The 14,873-nt window shown below is 40.7% G+C and overlaps 1 protein-coding gene across 1 annotated transcript in view; it reads right to left on the reverse strand.

The window, feature by feature from the left end:
- Nucleotides 1-14,873, reverse strand: part of LOC128687400 (uncharacterized) — a 120,119-nt gene that overhangs the window by 20,605 nt on the left and 84,641 nt on the right. The window contains exon 3 of the mRNA XM_053774869.2: nt 3,374-3,615. Coding sequence (XP_053630844.2) covers nt 3,374-3,615 — 242 coding nt within the window. The remainder of the gene's footprint in view (nt 1-3,373; nt 3,616-14,873) is intronic.

Genomic DNA, 14,873 nt, shown 5'->3' on the forward strand with positions numbered 1-14,873 from the left:
TCTTGGTACAGAAAACACCTTGGACAAGCTTTTCAAGTGAGAAGGGTTGGATCTGAGAGGGACATGATCTCTCAGTGGTCACATTCTCACTACTACTACTACTACTACTACTACTACTACTACTCTGCACCTCTCCTTCCGACAGTATTTAAGTCTCCGCACTGTCGCTTGATCTTCAGATAGTTCCTGACTATGGAACTGAACTTCTCCAGGCCGAGGGACTGACAACCTCAAATTCTACGACTACAAGGGTGATGGACTGATTACATCGTCTTCACATCTCTACTGTTCCTGCCTATTTTCTGTATTCGACTGAAGAAGCCTACTGTGTAGGCGAAACGTTTCGGAATAAAGTTGTCTAACTGTTGCATATGTGTCTTACCTAACAACCTGTCGGTATTGTATACCATTTTGATGTTCATCCCTGCCACACAGTTAGTTTAACTTCTTTATTATGCACCCCATACCCATCCTGTGGGCGGTAGCCAAAGGATTACAGAGGTACATAATGGGTCCAGGGACTGGACCGCAAAGTATTGATAGCTGAACAAGTTACAGTGGTGTGGTAGGTAAGACACATATGCAACAGTTAGGTATCTTTATTTTGAAACGTTTCGCCTACACAGTAGGCTTCTTCAGTCGAGTACAGAAAAGTACTCGACTGAAGAAGCCTACTGTGTAGGCGAAACGTTTCGAAATAAAGATACCTAACTGTTGCATATGTGTCTTACCTAACAACCTGTCGGTATTTTATACCATTTTAATGTTCAATCTGTCAGACACTGCAACACAAGGGTAGCTTGGTACAGACCTACAATCAACTTCGACAACCTCTACTAGTGAGAACGGCTGGATTTGAGAGGGACCTGACCTCCCAACACCTGAGTTCTTACCTCTTCTAGTGACCTACGTCTCACCTCTTGGCGCTATATAAAGCTCCATCCTGTCACTTCCTCTCCATATTGTTTCATACTATGGAACAATGCTCTTCTCCAGACTGAGGGACTGACCACCTCAAAACTTTAAGGGTGATGGACTGATTACATCGTCTTCAAGTATCTTCTGCTTCTATCAACTTTTCTGTACTCGACTGAAGAAGCCTACTGTGTAGGCGAAACGTTTCAAAATAAAGATACATGTTGCATATGTGTCTTACCTAACAATCTGTCGGTATTTTATACCATTTTAATGTTCAAGTTACAGTGGTAATGAACTGTATTTACATGCTTATATTCAGTAATTTATGTTATTTATGTAGACATTAATTTGATCACACGCACAAAGTGGTAATGCTTTATTGACAGTGAGCAAAGTCTGGGTATTTTTCCAGAATTGTTTGTAATATACCGCTGTGGATAAAATACTTTGACATTTCTTTAAAATTTCTGAGTGAGTTGTCTCTGAATTCATTAATTTTATCGCACTCCAGTACATAATTACGCAAGGTGTGACAGTTGTCCATCAGACAAAGTTTACATTTCGTTTGGTCTACATCTGGTGGTGGTGATTTAACCTGCCGAAGATATCTGTAACCCAGCCTGAGCCGGGCGGTAGTAACACCTTAAGGGTCTTGCTTATTTTGTTGGATGCACCATATGCATGATAGAATGATGATAAATGGACTGGCCTCCTGCCATGCAGGGGTCATAGTTCCCTGCCATGCAGGGATCATTAATGTTTCCCTGCCATGTAGGGGTCATTTCCATGTTTCCCTGCCATGCAGGGGTCATTAATATGTTTCCCTGCCATGCAGGGGTCGTTATCATATTTCCCTGCCATGCAGGGGTCATTTTCATGTTTCCCTGTTATGCAGGGATCATTATCACGTTTCCCTGCCATGCAGGGGTCATGTTTCCCTGCCATGCAGGGGTCATGTTTCCCTGCCATGCAGGGGTCATGTTTCCCTGCCATGCAGGGGTCATGTTTCCCTGCCATGCAGGGGTCATGTTTCCCTGCCATGCAGGGGTCATGTTTCCCTGCCATGCAGGGGTCATGTTTCCCTGCCATGCAGGGGTCATGTTTCCCTGCCATGCAGGGGTCATGTTTCCCTGCCATGCAGGGGTCATGTTTCCCTGCCATGCAGGGGTTGTGCAGTCAGTTAAGATGAACTTTATTTACGAAATGTACAAATTATTTTTTTCTGTTAAGGTGAAGGGCTCTTGATCAAAGGAACTGGAACTGTACTCCCCTCTCTCAGATCAAACTTGATAGTCCCTCATCCCTCACATTCCCAAGAAGTTATTTACGGGTTTAGCACTCCAAACTCGTAGAACACATAGTGATTGGCAATGAGAGGAAATCACTTTTATTCAAGGAAAAAGATGATTGGTTCAATTCCTTGGATCGAGAACCCTTCACCGGCATCAAAGCAATCCCTGGAACGGACAACGATAATATTTTTTATGATTTTTACAGTAGTATAAATTGATACGACGTTACATAAATCCTATGGACATACATTAGTGATAAATTATATAAATTTAACCCAACATAGCTCAATAAAGTTAGTGATTTATTTCCACTGGGGGGGGAGACATGGAGTGAGGTCAGTGCAGGTCAGACATGGGAAAGAGGGTAAGTGGAATGTTGACTGAGGCGTCTCTAGAGAGATTAAAGTTTATATACGGAAAGAGGGCAGTGTACCAGAGTATAGCGGTTCCAACACTGTTACATGAGTGTGAAGCGTTGCAACAAGGAGGAGGATGAAGCAGTTAAGAGCAATATGTGGTGTGAATATTATGCAAAGAATTCGGAGCGTAGAAATTAGAAGACTGTGTGGGGTTACGGAAGGCATTATCCAGAGGACAGAGCAGGGGTTATTGAGGGTAGTTTGGACATTTACAATAGATGGAACAGAAATGGAGAGCCGAAAGGGTGCGTAAATCCGATGTGGAAGGAAGGCGGGGAAGGAGTCCTTCCCGAATGGTTTGGGGGAGGGGGTGAAGGAGGTTAAGTGGTAGGGGAAAGCATGTATCGGAGGAGAAGCAAGTGATTTTAAGAATTTCCTCCGCTGCTGGGGTATGAGCAAGGTAATATTCATGACTCAACTGAAGGAAACGGAATGGCTGAACTTGAATTCAATCCTGAAGGTGGGATTGCACTCTGAAGGAGGGGTGGGGATGTTATGGTTCTGAGGGTTATTTGAATCGGTGTCTCTACACACTTCTGGAAAGACACTTCTGATAAGAATGGCTGATGTTGAATGTCTCTTTGTTTTGGGGTCACCATACCACGGTGAGAGATGGCAGGTATGATTAAATAATAATAATACAATAATAATACAATAATAATAATAATACTAATAATAATAATAATATAATAATAATAATAATAATAATAATAATAATAAAATACAAATTCCAGAGTGGCTTACAAAGACATAGAAGTAGAGGTTGACTTTCTCAGAGTCTGCTGTGGCGCAGGTCATATCAGCCGAGTTGCAGCAGCCAGCGTCTTCACCACAGCGGTGCAACAGAGCACAGCGGGGCCAGTACCTGAGCGTGGCACTCTGCTGGTCCTGGGAAGTCACTTCAACGCATCGGCGCAGTGGTGTCTGGCACTTGCCGTTCGTGGTGACCCAGCGGGCGTACTGTGAGGCTAGCTTGAAGATGTGTACTGTTGAGGAAGTCATGGTTAAAAGTCACCACACCGTGGCTAGAACTATTTTCATCTAACCCAGAAATTAGATTAAAACTAGATGACGTCTGGATCCTTCCTGGATCATTATGAAGTCAAGACTTGGTTTAGGACATCGAAACGACGTCTAGTTGTTATGGACCATATGTTAATAGTGATAATATGTCTTAATTAGTTCTATTAAATGCTAATGATTCCTCTAATTTCAAATGTCAAAAACTTCCAAACCACGCTAAAACTTTGAGACAGTTGCTGTAAAACTGGCTAAAACTTTGAAATAATATATCCAAAATACACTCCCTTCAAGGATGCGCAGCGACCCCCGTGAGGGACTCTTGATCCCCCTCCCCTTACTTGGATCAAACCTGATTACCTCCCATTTCTTAACTACTGCATAATCCCTACAAGTTTAATACTTCCGCATGAATAAGACAGTAACAAATAAAAATGTGTGATAGAGCTTCAAGAGTCTGCGCCATCTTTGTACCCAGCGCCAGAAATAATATTTTTGCTTCTGTTGGTTAATACTACCAAACATATGATGATAAGACCTTCTGTAAGAGAGCCTCATACATTTTTTCCCATACAACAGTTGTAGGTCACAAAAAAAGGCAGCAGTTTCGATGTGATCGTGACGACATAAGTGTGTGTAGTTAGGGATGAACTCCAGTCTAGCCACCACCATTAATTTCTAAGATAGAATGTATTCCTAGAAACTCATAGGTTGGAAAAGAGAGACATGGGTCCGAGAATTTCCTCTCAGATTTTTTGTTTTAGATTTTTGCCTCCGAAGAGGCTAGTTTACTATGCACCCCATATCTCAGAAAACAACAAATCGAAGGAACAGTCGAAGCCAAGGCTGTTGTAGTTCAAAATATATGAATAATACAAACGAAATGGAAGCACATTGCCCAAACAGCAGAGTTTCCGTCCATCTAACGGCAACTAGCTACACGCTGGCTGTGATTATGGTTAAGAAATATTAATTTTGTTCAACAAATATATAAGGGCGCTAAAAAGATTTGATTGATATCGTCTGAGAGTTGATAGCCGAGTGATAGCCTCTTAGTGTTCCACTATGATGTATAATAATTGAGTGATAGCCAGGTAGTGTATTAGTGTTTCACTATGATGTATAATAACTTAGTGATAGCCAGGTAGTGTATTAGTCTTTCATTATGATGTATAATAACTTCAATTCAAATTCAAATTCAAAGTTTATTCTCTATAAGGATTACAATGCTGAGTTTACAGAATTTGGTTATTGTGTGGTTTACATGTAGTAAAATAATAATTACAGAGTGTACCACTAGAACACCTAGCATGGCTAGGCATTTCGGGCAGACTTAAATTAAATCTTAAGTTTAAAATATTACAAAATTATGAGGTAAGTTGGTATTATGGCTATGTGACTAAATACTAGTTTGTGAGTTTAGCAATGTGAATGCTTTTGTTTTGGCACTATACATAGTTTCAGTATTGGAGTATCACAGGCCAACTTATGACTAGTTAAGATTCATTATTTTGAGATTGAGATTGATATTTCTGTTAATGGTCAAATGGGTGAGTGAGTGTAAGTGTTAACCACCAGGTGGTATTCGTGTAATTAGTTGACAGGGTGTATCAGGGAGATAAGATGTTTTCTGATGGTAGTTTTGAAGGTGCTGAATGTGTCTGCAGTTTTAGAATTTCCAGGTAGGGTGTTCCAGATTTTAGGGCCTTTGACATACATTGAATTTTTGTAAAGGTTTAGTCGGACACGGGGAATGTCATAGAGATGTTTGTGTCTGGTGTTGTGCCTGTGAGTTCTGTCGCAACTATCAAGAAAGCGTTTTAGGTCAAGGTTAATATTGGAATTTAAGGTCCTGTAGATGTAGATTGCACAGTAGTAAGTGTGGATGTACTGAACAGGGAGTAAGTTTAGATCTATGAAGAGTGGGGGGTGTGTTGCCAGGGATGGGATTTAGTGATTATTCTTACTGCGGCTTTTTGTTGGGTTATTATTGGCTTTAGGTGTGTTGCTGCAGTTGAACCCCAAGCACAGATAGCATAGGTGAGGTAGGGATATATAAGTGAATGGTATAGTGTGAGAAGGGCAGTTGTGGCACGTAGTATCGTATCTTGGAGAGGATCCCAACCGTTTTGGATACTTTTTTTCAAATTCAAAGTTTATTCTCTATAAGGATTACAATGCTGAATTTACAGAATTTGGTTATTGTGTGGTTTACATGTAGTTAAATAATGATTACAGAGTGTACCACTAGAACGCCTAGCATGGCTAGGCATTTCGGGCAGACTTAGTTTAATTCTTAATTTTAAAATATTACAAATTATGAGGTAAGTTGGTATTATGGCTAAGTGACTAAATACTAGTTTGTGAGTTTAGCAATGTGAATGCTTTTGTTTTGGCACAGTACATAGTTTCAGTATTGGAGTATCACAGGATTCATTAGTTTAAGATTGAGATTAATATTTCTGTTTATGGTCAAATGGGTGAGTGAGTGCAAGTGTGAATCACCAGGTGGCATTCGTGTAGTTAGTTGACGGGGTGTATCAGGGAGATAAGATGTTTTCTAATGGTAGTTTTGAAGGTGATGAATGTGTCTGCAGTTCTAGAGTTCTCAGGTAGGGTGTTCCAGATTTTAGGGCCTTTGACATACATTGAATTTTTGTAAAGGTTTAGTCGGACACGGGGAATGTCGTAGAGATGTTTGTGTCTGGTGTTATGCCTGTGGGTTCTGTCACAACTATCAAGAAAGCGTTTTAGGTCAAGGTTGATATTGGAGTTTAAGGTCCTGTAGATGTAGATTGCACAGTAGTAAGTGTGGATGTACTGAACAGGGAGTAAGTTTAGATCTATGAAGAGTGGGAGGGTGTGTTGCCAGGGATGGGATTTAGTGATTATTCTTACTGCAGCTTTTTGTTGGGTTATTATTGGCTTTAGGTGTGTTGCTGCAGTTGATCCCCAAGCACAAATAGCATAGATGAGGTATGGATAAATAAGAGAGTGGTATAGTGTGAGAAGGGCATTTTGCGGCACGTAGTATCATATCTTGGAGAGGATCCCAACTGTTTTGGATACTTTTTTGGTTATGTGTTGGATATGGGTGCTGAAGTTCAGGTTGTTGTCGAGGTATAGGCCTAGGAATTTGCCCTCATTATGCCTGGCAATTAGAGTGTTGTCGATCTTAATGTTAATTTGCGCATCTCCTGCTCTGCTACCAAACATAATGTAGTAGGTTTTGTCAGTGTTAAGCGTAAGTTTATTGGCTGTCATCCAAGTCGATATTTTGATCAGCTCCTCATTAACAATGGTGTTGAGGGTGGCAAGATTAGGGCGAGAGATGACATAAGTCGTGTCGTCAGCAACGAGAATGGAGTTCAGGTGTTGAGATACGTTTGGAAGATCATTGATGTATATGAGGAAGAGCAGGGGACCAAGGACACTTCCCTGCGGAACTCCAGTATCAAGTGGCCGTGTTGTTGATGCTGTGTCTTTAATGGTGACATACTTATACCTATTAGTAAGGTAAGATTTGAAATATGCAAGCGCATGGCCTCTTATACCGTAATGGTCAAGTTTGTGGAGTAGGATGTCGTGGTCTACTGTGTCAAAAGCTTTTCTTAGGTCAATAAAAATTCCTAGTGGATATTCCTTATTTTCCAAAGCTATGTAAAGCAGATCTAGCATTTTTATGATTGCATCGTTAGTGCTTTTAGTGATAGCCAGGTAGGAATCGCTTTTAATTCTTGACTGAACTATTTGTACCTGTATTTTTTATTTGGAAAAATTAATTAAAATATATATCTATCTTGTTTATAATTACTACAGCACTGCTACAACAACAAAAAAAACAACAATAATAATAATAATAATAATAAATTGTTTAACTTCATTATTGCTAGCATAAACCTAGCAACAACAAAAATTATGTTCAGTAATATGAAGACATAATTCAGGACAATTATCTCTTCATAAATTCATGAGATTAATATAATTGTGCTTAATGTATGTTGCCATGTAAATAGAGCATCTGAACTACCAAGTGTCAGCAACCTTGCTAGGCTGACACCGCCGCTGTCCATTAATAGCTCAAGGACACAAACATCTTGTTTCCACACGAACACAATTTAACTTCCTTGAAATCAATTAATTTGCTAGGCTTAAGGCCTATCGTGGGACATTGAAAGCGAGATGTGGATGAAATCACTTCTGTGTGCTGTCATGATGTGGCAAGAAAAAGAGTTAGAAAGAGGAGGCGCTTCAGCGTGGAGGTAGACATTCACGAAGAAACATTCATATTAGTGGAATATTTCATTGACGACCGTCCAGGTCCGCCCACACGAGGCGGAGCTGCCTCCTACGTGCACTACTACACCTCTTGATGTCTTCAAACTCGGATTTTAGTCAAACTCGTCAGGGTCTTTCCCAGCTGTCTGACGCAGGTCCGTCCTCCCTGCCTATTATGGGCTCGTTACTTGGCACTCCAGTAATACTCTAGGAAGCACTGCGGCATTTTTGCATTTTTAGATATTTTCTTGTTCAAGCATACGCATGCTGAGTGCTTATTCCTCACAGGGAAAAGTACTCCCGCCTGATGTTATGTATGCTTACCTCAGTCTGCCGGTACCTTCGACAATTATGGTAGAGTGAGTCTGTGGAACAAGCCTTAATTTTGACGACACTTCACTGAGTGTTGAGCTTTATAATGTCATGATGACATGATAAAGCTCAGCTCTGAGGTCTGCAAGTTGTCTTTCTTTGTCGTACTTATCGGCACTATTTACCCGTTAAATCACATCTTGGGCAGGAATTCTGATCTCATAACTGGCTATCTTTCAGTACCATGTTAAGTCTGTGTGTACTCACCCAATTGTGATTGCAGAGAGAGAGAGAGAGAGAGAGAGAGAGAGAGAGAGAGAGAGAGAGAGAGAGAGAGAGAGAGAGAGAGAGAGAGAGAATGTGTGTGTGTTCGTGTTCAGACATCGAGGTGTTGGCATGGCTCCATATTTGTGATCCTTGTTGTTACTCGCTCGTAGGTTACTCCTCACTAGGTGATAAACTGGTGGCCTTGTCAGCCTCATCTACTCTAATAGGGCCGGTTACGCTAAAATGGCAAGGTTCCCAGATCACTAATAATAATGATAATAATAATTATTATTATTTTTAATTCTATATTTTTTGAGCTCCTGTTCTTTCGATAAATTCTCAAGCGCTCACACATCAAACTGGAGATCTTGTCGTTCTAATTTTCGAAGAAGTCCCAGTGGTGCTGAGGTAGAGATCCTGTGGTTATGTTTGCTTCGTTGTTCCACAGTAATGCTGAAATCTGTTTTATGACCACATGTTAGTGTTACGTACAGTAGAGTAACTAGACTTGTTTCTTACTATTTGCGAGTGTGTCGAGGATAATAAAGCATCACACACAGCCTGTGTGTATTGCTCTGCTGATGTGCGTTATAAGCAGGCTGTTTTCTTCATGAAGCTGTAAACCCATGTGGGTCATTCAGCACACGGAGTGGTGGAGGGTCGATCCTACGTCTACTACTTGGGTGACAAACTTTGCTGTCAGCTGTGGTTGCCATGCACACTGCCTGGTGTGACAACTCATAGACTCTGATAGTAGTATCAACAGTTTTAGTTGGTCAGGGTCCAGCTGAACTTCCTCTCCACGAGTGTCTACGAAAATACATTTATCTGACGAAAGTGGAATTTATGTCCTGCTGCAGTGAGTAAGAATACATGTTCCTTAGTTACTGGTACAGTAGTATATGATACTCGTGCAATCCCCAATGGATATAAATAATGTTTGACTTCACTGGGTTATCATTAATCAAATCTATGTAACGTATCACTAATGAATGCCTAAAACATCTCAGTGCCCGTAAACCTATTGTACATAATTTATACTACTGCCTATAAAATAATTTGTAGATTTTTAAAAAATGTTCTCTTATACAAGAATATATACACCGAGAGGTGTATATATTCTTGTTTACTTGTTTACTTGTTTTCTTGTTTACTTGTTTACTTGAATCCCTATTTTATGGATTAAAGTATTCTTGACTGGTGGTGAACAAGTTAGATGTAGCCTTAATAACCTTCGTGTAGACGATAGGCCTTAAACCCAATAAACCAGCCATATCTTACAGAACTTATCCTAGCCAGCTAATTACAGTAAGCAATGTTTGCTTGTCTTGGATGATGATTTTCAGCGCCTCCAACGTGTGTCAGCAGTGGTTGATGAAGACACAGGATGTTCAGTGTACAACAGTGGTCCTCAAACCGCACCGCGGTTCCACGACAAAATTTTTTATGGGAATCCAAGAAGAGACTTTATGGCGGTTCCACAGCGAGTTGTGAAAATTTGGCCTTCAAGGAAGGTACTTGGATGCCAGCGAAGAGCTTTTGATTTAAGGAATTGAATCTAATCTCCATTTCCTTTCATGAAGGCTAATTGACCCCTATTGCCCAGATGCTTTATGGCCCCTACGGGTTTAAGGCTTCCCATGAAAATAATATGTACATTTAGAAAGTTTGAAAATTTCAAAATATGTCGTCTCACTACTTATATGTTTTCTTCCATTATTGAGTTTAATCAACAAAAACGTGGGGCGGCCTCTCCCAGGCCTCTATAACTTGTATATACGGTTAAATATTTTGAATCTCGTATCCTGCCTCCCATCCACTTTTTTTTTATTTAAATCTTCATCAATTAGTACCAGTTAATCGTATCAGAATTGAATGGGAAACTGACAAACAAACTTTTCTTCCTTTATATTTTGATCATTAAAAATTATAATCAGTCAGTTATAATTCATAGTTTAAATAAAGCCAACACAGTCTGTCAATTATATTGATGTCTTGAGCCATCAAAGACAAGCTCTCCATCAAGTCTTTCTGAAAGCATTGAGAATTTGTAGTCCCATTTATTTTGTGATGTAGTTCAGCTGGGCTTGTGAGGTCTCTAGGAAGACCTAATTATATGGTCACCTTGCCTTGGCAAGTGGTTAAGAAGCCACGCCTTTTCGGCTTAAGTCTCAGCTCCTTTGTTCGTCACTGGTGTCAGACCTCGGCGTCAGGTCAAGACACGTGGTGCACACCCAATTGTGGGGGGTGCTTGGACCACCATATAAGCCCAAGGAACAGCTGAGCAGGGAGATTCGTGCAGAGCTCTGGCCTGGGTGCAGAGCTCTGAGCAGAGGGACTTCGAGTGGAGCTGCTCCTGTGAGCAGAGCTCGGGAGAAGGCTGCTGGAGAGTCGAGCAGAGCTCTGGCCTGTGAGCAGAGCTGAGCTGGAGAGTCTCGGGAGAAGAGACTGTTGGAGACATTGGGCAGAGTACTGGCTTGGAGCAGTACTCGTGCTTTATAGGTCTTGGGACCTGTGGCTTAGTTCCTGTGGTGAACTGTCCTCTGAACTATATTGTAAGTTACATTCATTTTCGTCAAGTTGATTGTATTCCCTGTCTCACTGCTTATACATACCATCCCATTTATCTAAACACAATAATGTTCTCCTGTTCCCAAATATATTATTGTACAAAGACTTAATAATAAACTGTGTTTGAGTAGAATAGTAATATTCACTGTCCCCGTTATTGCATTTGTATTTCTTATATTTTATTATGTTTATATATGAGTGAAGAGTGGGCGAGTCATATGTTAGTGAGTAGTGTAGAGTTAATGAGAGTGTCGTGGTGATCACCACTGACCTGTTTTACCTACCTGCCTGCCTCCTTCCTACTCACATCTGTCTCCCTCCTACCTACTCCCTCCCAATTACCCCCTTTTACTCACATATTCCCCAAATACTTTACGTTCCAATACCCCCCTACATGACACTTCACGACCAACAATTTAATATGTTAGACTATACTGAATAGTTTTTACTAGAAAGCTTCATAAAACTAAGAAAAATTTCTCTAGGCCTGCCTGAATTTATTACCAGAAACAAAAAGAAAATGCAATTAGTCGTTCCATTTTGCCAGGGGATAGTACACAAATTGACTATAATCTCTGATTATGCCTTATTTTATCGCAACAAACTGGGTAATGCCTTCTCCAAACACCATCAGGTCCACATCTTTTTTTTTTTTTTGAACCACTAGATGCCTACAGCATCCCTTGTACTAACAAGTTCGCGCAGGACAGATAGGATGCTGTATGGACAAACTTGGTTCATCATAAATATGCTGCATCACCCTTGTGGGTTTGGCACTTAGTTTTGATTATAATAATCATCATAAACATGCTACTAGATAATTCCAAAATAAAAACTCTGCCGAACTTTCCATGTGAAACATGGCAGAAATACGAATAAGTGCTCCTACCTGGAGTCTACATGGAGGGCATTCCGGGGATCAACGCCCCCGCGGCCCGGTCCATGACCAGGCCTCCTGGTGGATTAGGGCCTGATCAACGAGGCTGTTACTGCTGGCCGACTACCGAGGCTGTTACTGCTGGCCGACTACCGAGGCTGTTACTGCTGGCCACACGTAGTCCAACGTACTAACCACAGCCCGGCTGATCCGGCACCGATTTTAGGTATCTGTCCAGCTCCTTCTTGAAGACAACCAGGGATCTCTTGGTAATGCCCCTTATGCCTGGTGGGAGGCTGTTGAGCAGTCTTGGGCCCCTGACACTTATTGTGTTTTCTCTTAGTGTACCAATGGCGCCCCTACTTTTCACTGGGGGTATGTTGCATCGCCTGCCAAGTCTTTTCCTTTCGCATGGAGTGATTTCTGTGTGGAGATTAGGAACAAGTCCCTTCAGAATCTTCCAGCTGTAGATTATGATGTATCTCTCTCGCCTGCGCTCCAGCGAGTACAAGTAGTACAAGTCAAGTGCTTCCAGGCGTTCCCACTAGTTAAGGTGCAGTAAAGGTTCTCTGTACATTTTCTATATCTGCAATTTCACCTGCGTGGTGTAGCACCACATTGCTGGTATATTCATTTTCGTTATACAAAAAACGATGAATGCCTCCCAGCTGCGTGTGTGTGTGTACTCACCTATTTGTGGTTGCAGGGGTTGATTCATAGCTCCTGGCCCCGCCTCTTCACTGATTGCTACTAGGTCCTCTCTCTCCCTGCTCCATGAGTTTTGTCAAACCTCATCTTAAAACTATGAATGGTTCCTGCCTCCTGTGTATGTGTGTGTTCTAGGTTAACATGATGGCGCCATTACACCCAAGGAGAAGAAGAAGGGAAAGGAGGTGGAGGAAGAAGAGGGAGTGACCACAGTCAGATGAATGGTGAGAGAGTGAATCTGATCTCTTGAAACTTGACCCCCCTCAGATAAATTATTTACTGTGATAACTGAGTGATAACTCACATTGAGTTACTGTGGTCACGAAATGACAGCTATACAGTGGTTTTTGTCACCGTGTAACGAACTTGCTAAGTTAACATGTTAATCTGGGAAGTATATATTTAAAATTTCAAACGCATTCCACAGACTGATCAGTGGTGACAAATTCCAACTTCTTCCATACAAATAATGACTGTTGACGAGCACAGGGCACAACAAGCAGTCAAATGTTTTCATGGAAGGCGTGAAGGAAGATCAAGGACGATGATCATTGACGGAGCACAACACAGATGCTGTAGCCTCGCTCAGGGGACTTTATATTGGATTTTGAGAAATAGCAAAACGAGATACTACGCCACTGACTTGTGCAACTAAACTTGTTTTCTCTATTCTGGTATCGTAACGTCTCACTAAACATCATAATATTATCCATGCGCCTTTTTGTTTACTTAGATGTCAGTGTTAAATACCATTGCATATCTAACCCACTGATGGAATTTTTCAGAGGACTTTAGTTACATCGTTCACAAGAGACAGGCTGTTAATTGGTTTTAATTATTGTCGCCTATACAAGGATCATAAAGGATGCATGTAACCTGTTTACCATCAGGCAAGAATAATTTAATACCTAAAAATAAAAATTACAGTAAACTTTAAGTGTATACACATGGACAAATATACACATTTCGGTGTGAGCGACGAGATAACACATCTAGACAGTATACAGGGATGTATTGTCCACGTAAACTAAGCATTTAGGATCAACTTAAAGCGCTCTGATTGTATTATCTGTAATGGAGGTTACCAAAATTTTATAATCTATTCATGGAAAAATATCTGAATGTGAAGTGACATATTAGTGAAATACAAGAGTGAAAGATAAGAGAGGGAGACTAGAATGAATTCAGTGAGAGATATGGAAGGAGAGTGAACCTAGAGAGAAAAATAGAGTAATAGAGTGAACCAGTGAAAGATATGGAAGGATGGTAGAATGAATCCAGTGAAAGATACAGAATGAGTAGCTAGTAAATACAGTAACAATCTTGTCCAAATATAGCAGAATTTTTTGAGTGAGAAAGAGAGAGAGAGAGAGAGAGAGAGAGAGAGAGAGAGAGAGAGAGAGAGTGGGGTCAGTGCCGGCTCGCCCAGTAAAAGTCAAATAAATTGATGGCTTTATGGTAGTGTCGCGGGTGGAAGTGTATCGTGTTCCTATGACGTTCAGATTCATTATTTTCTTCTCTCCTGATATTATTATTAATGCTACACACAGATATACCAAAGACCTATTTTACATTTTTCTTTAGGCCACTTTCTTTAGCTAATTTATCAACTTTATCATGAAGGAGTAATCCAATGTGTGATTAAATCCATCAAAACTGTACGTTAATTCCCCTTTCTCTGGTTTTGGAGTAACTATATCTGGTTTCTCCAATGAGCATGTTGTTAGAGTCATTATATGAATCAAGAATCGTCAATAATCGTAGAGTCAAGTTCAGTGTCATAAGTTAACTTCAGTCATTAGGATGACATTAGTGTTGACGCCCAATTGTTAATGTTTATGTCTAACTCAGCATGGTTGATATAGTTCTTATTTAGGGAGGTGGCAACAAGAGCAGATGCAGCCCCGCCAGTAGACTCCTGCTGAGATATATCAGTGTATATAATTTGTGATATATTATTATTATTAACAGTAAGCGAGAAATTTATTTTTGGTCAGTTGCCTTTGCAAATGATTTAAGATAGTTATTACTAGTGATGAGCTTCTTGGGAGGGACTTGCAGGTAAGTGATATTAAATGAGAACAACTTCCAAAGAGGGGTGAAATGCTCTTGTTGTCTACAGCAACACAGTTCGTGCAGCTTATAAAACTTGATATAATCGCATGTTTTCACAACCCATTTAGATCTGTATACAGTCCTAGACTACCAGTG

This window comes from Cherax quadricarinatus, chromosome 40 (genome assembly GCF_038502225.1).
Source record: "Cherax quadricarinatus isolate ZL_2023a chromosome 40, ASM3850222v1, whole genome shotgun sequence".
Classification (NCBI taxonomy): Eukaryota; Metazoa; Arthropoda; class Malacostraca; order Decapoda; family Parastacidae; genus Cherax; species Cherax quadricarinatus.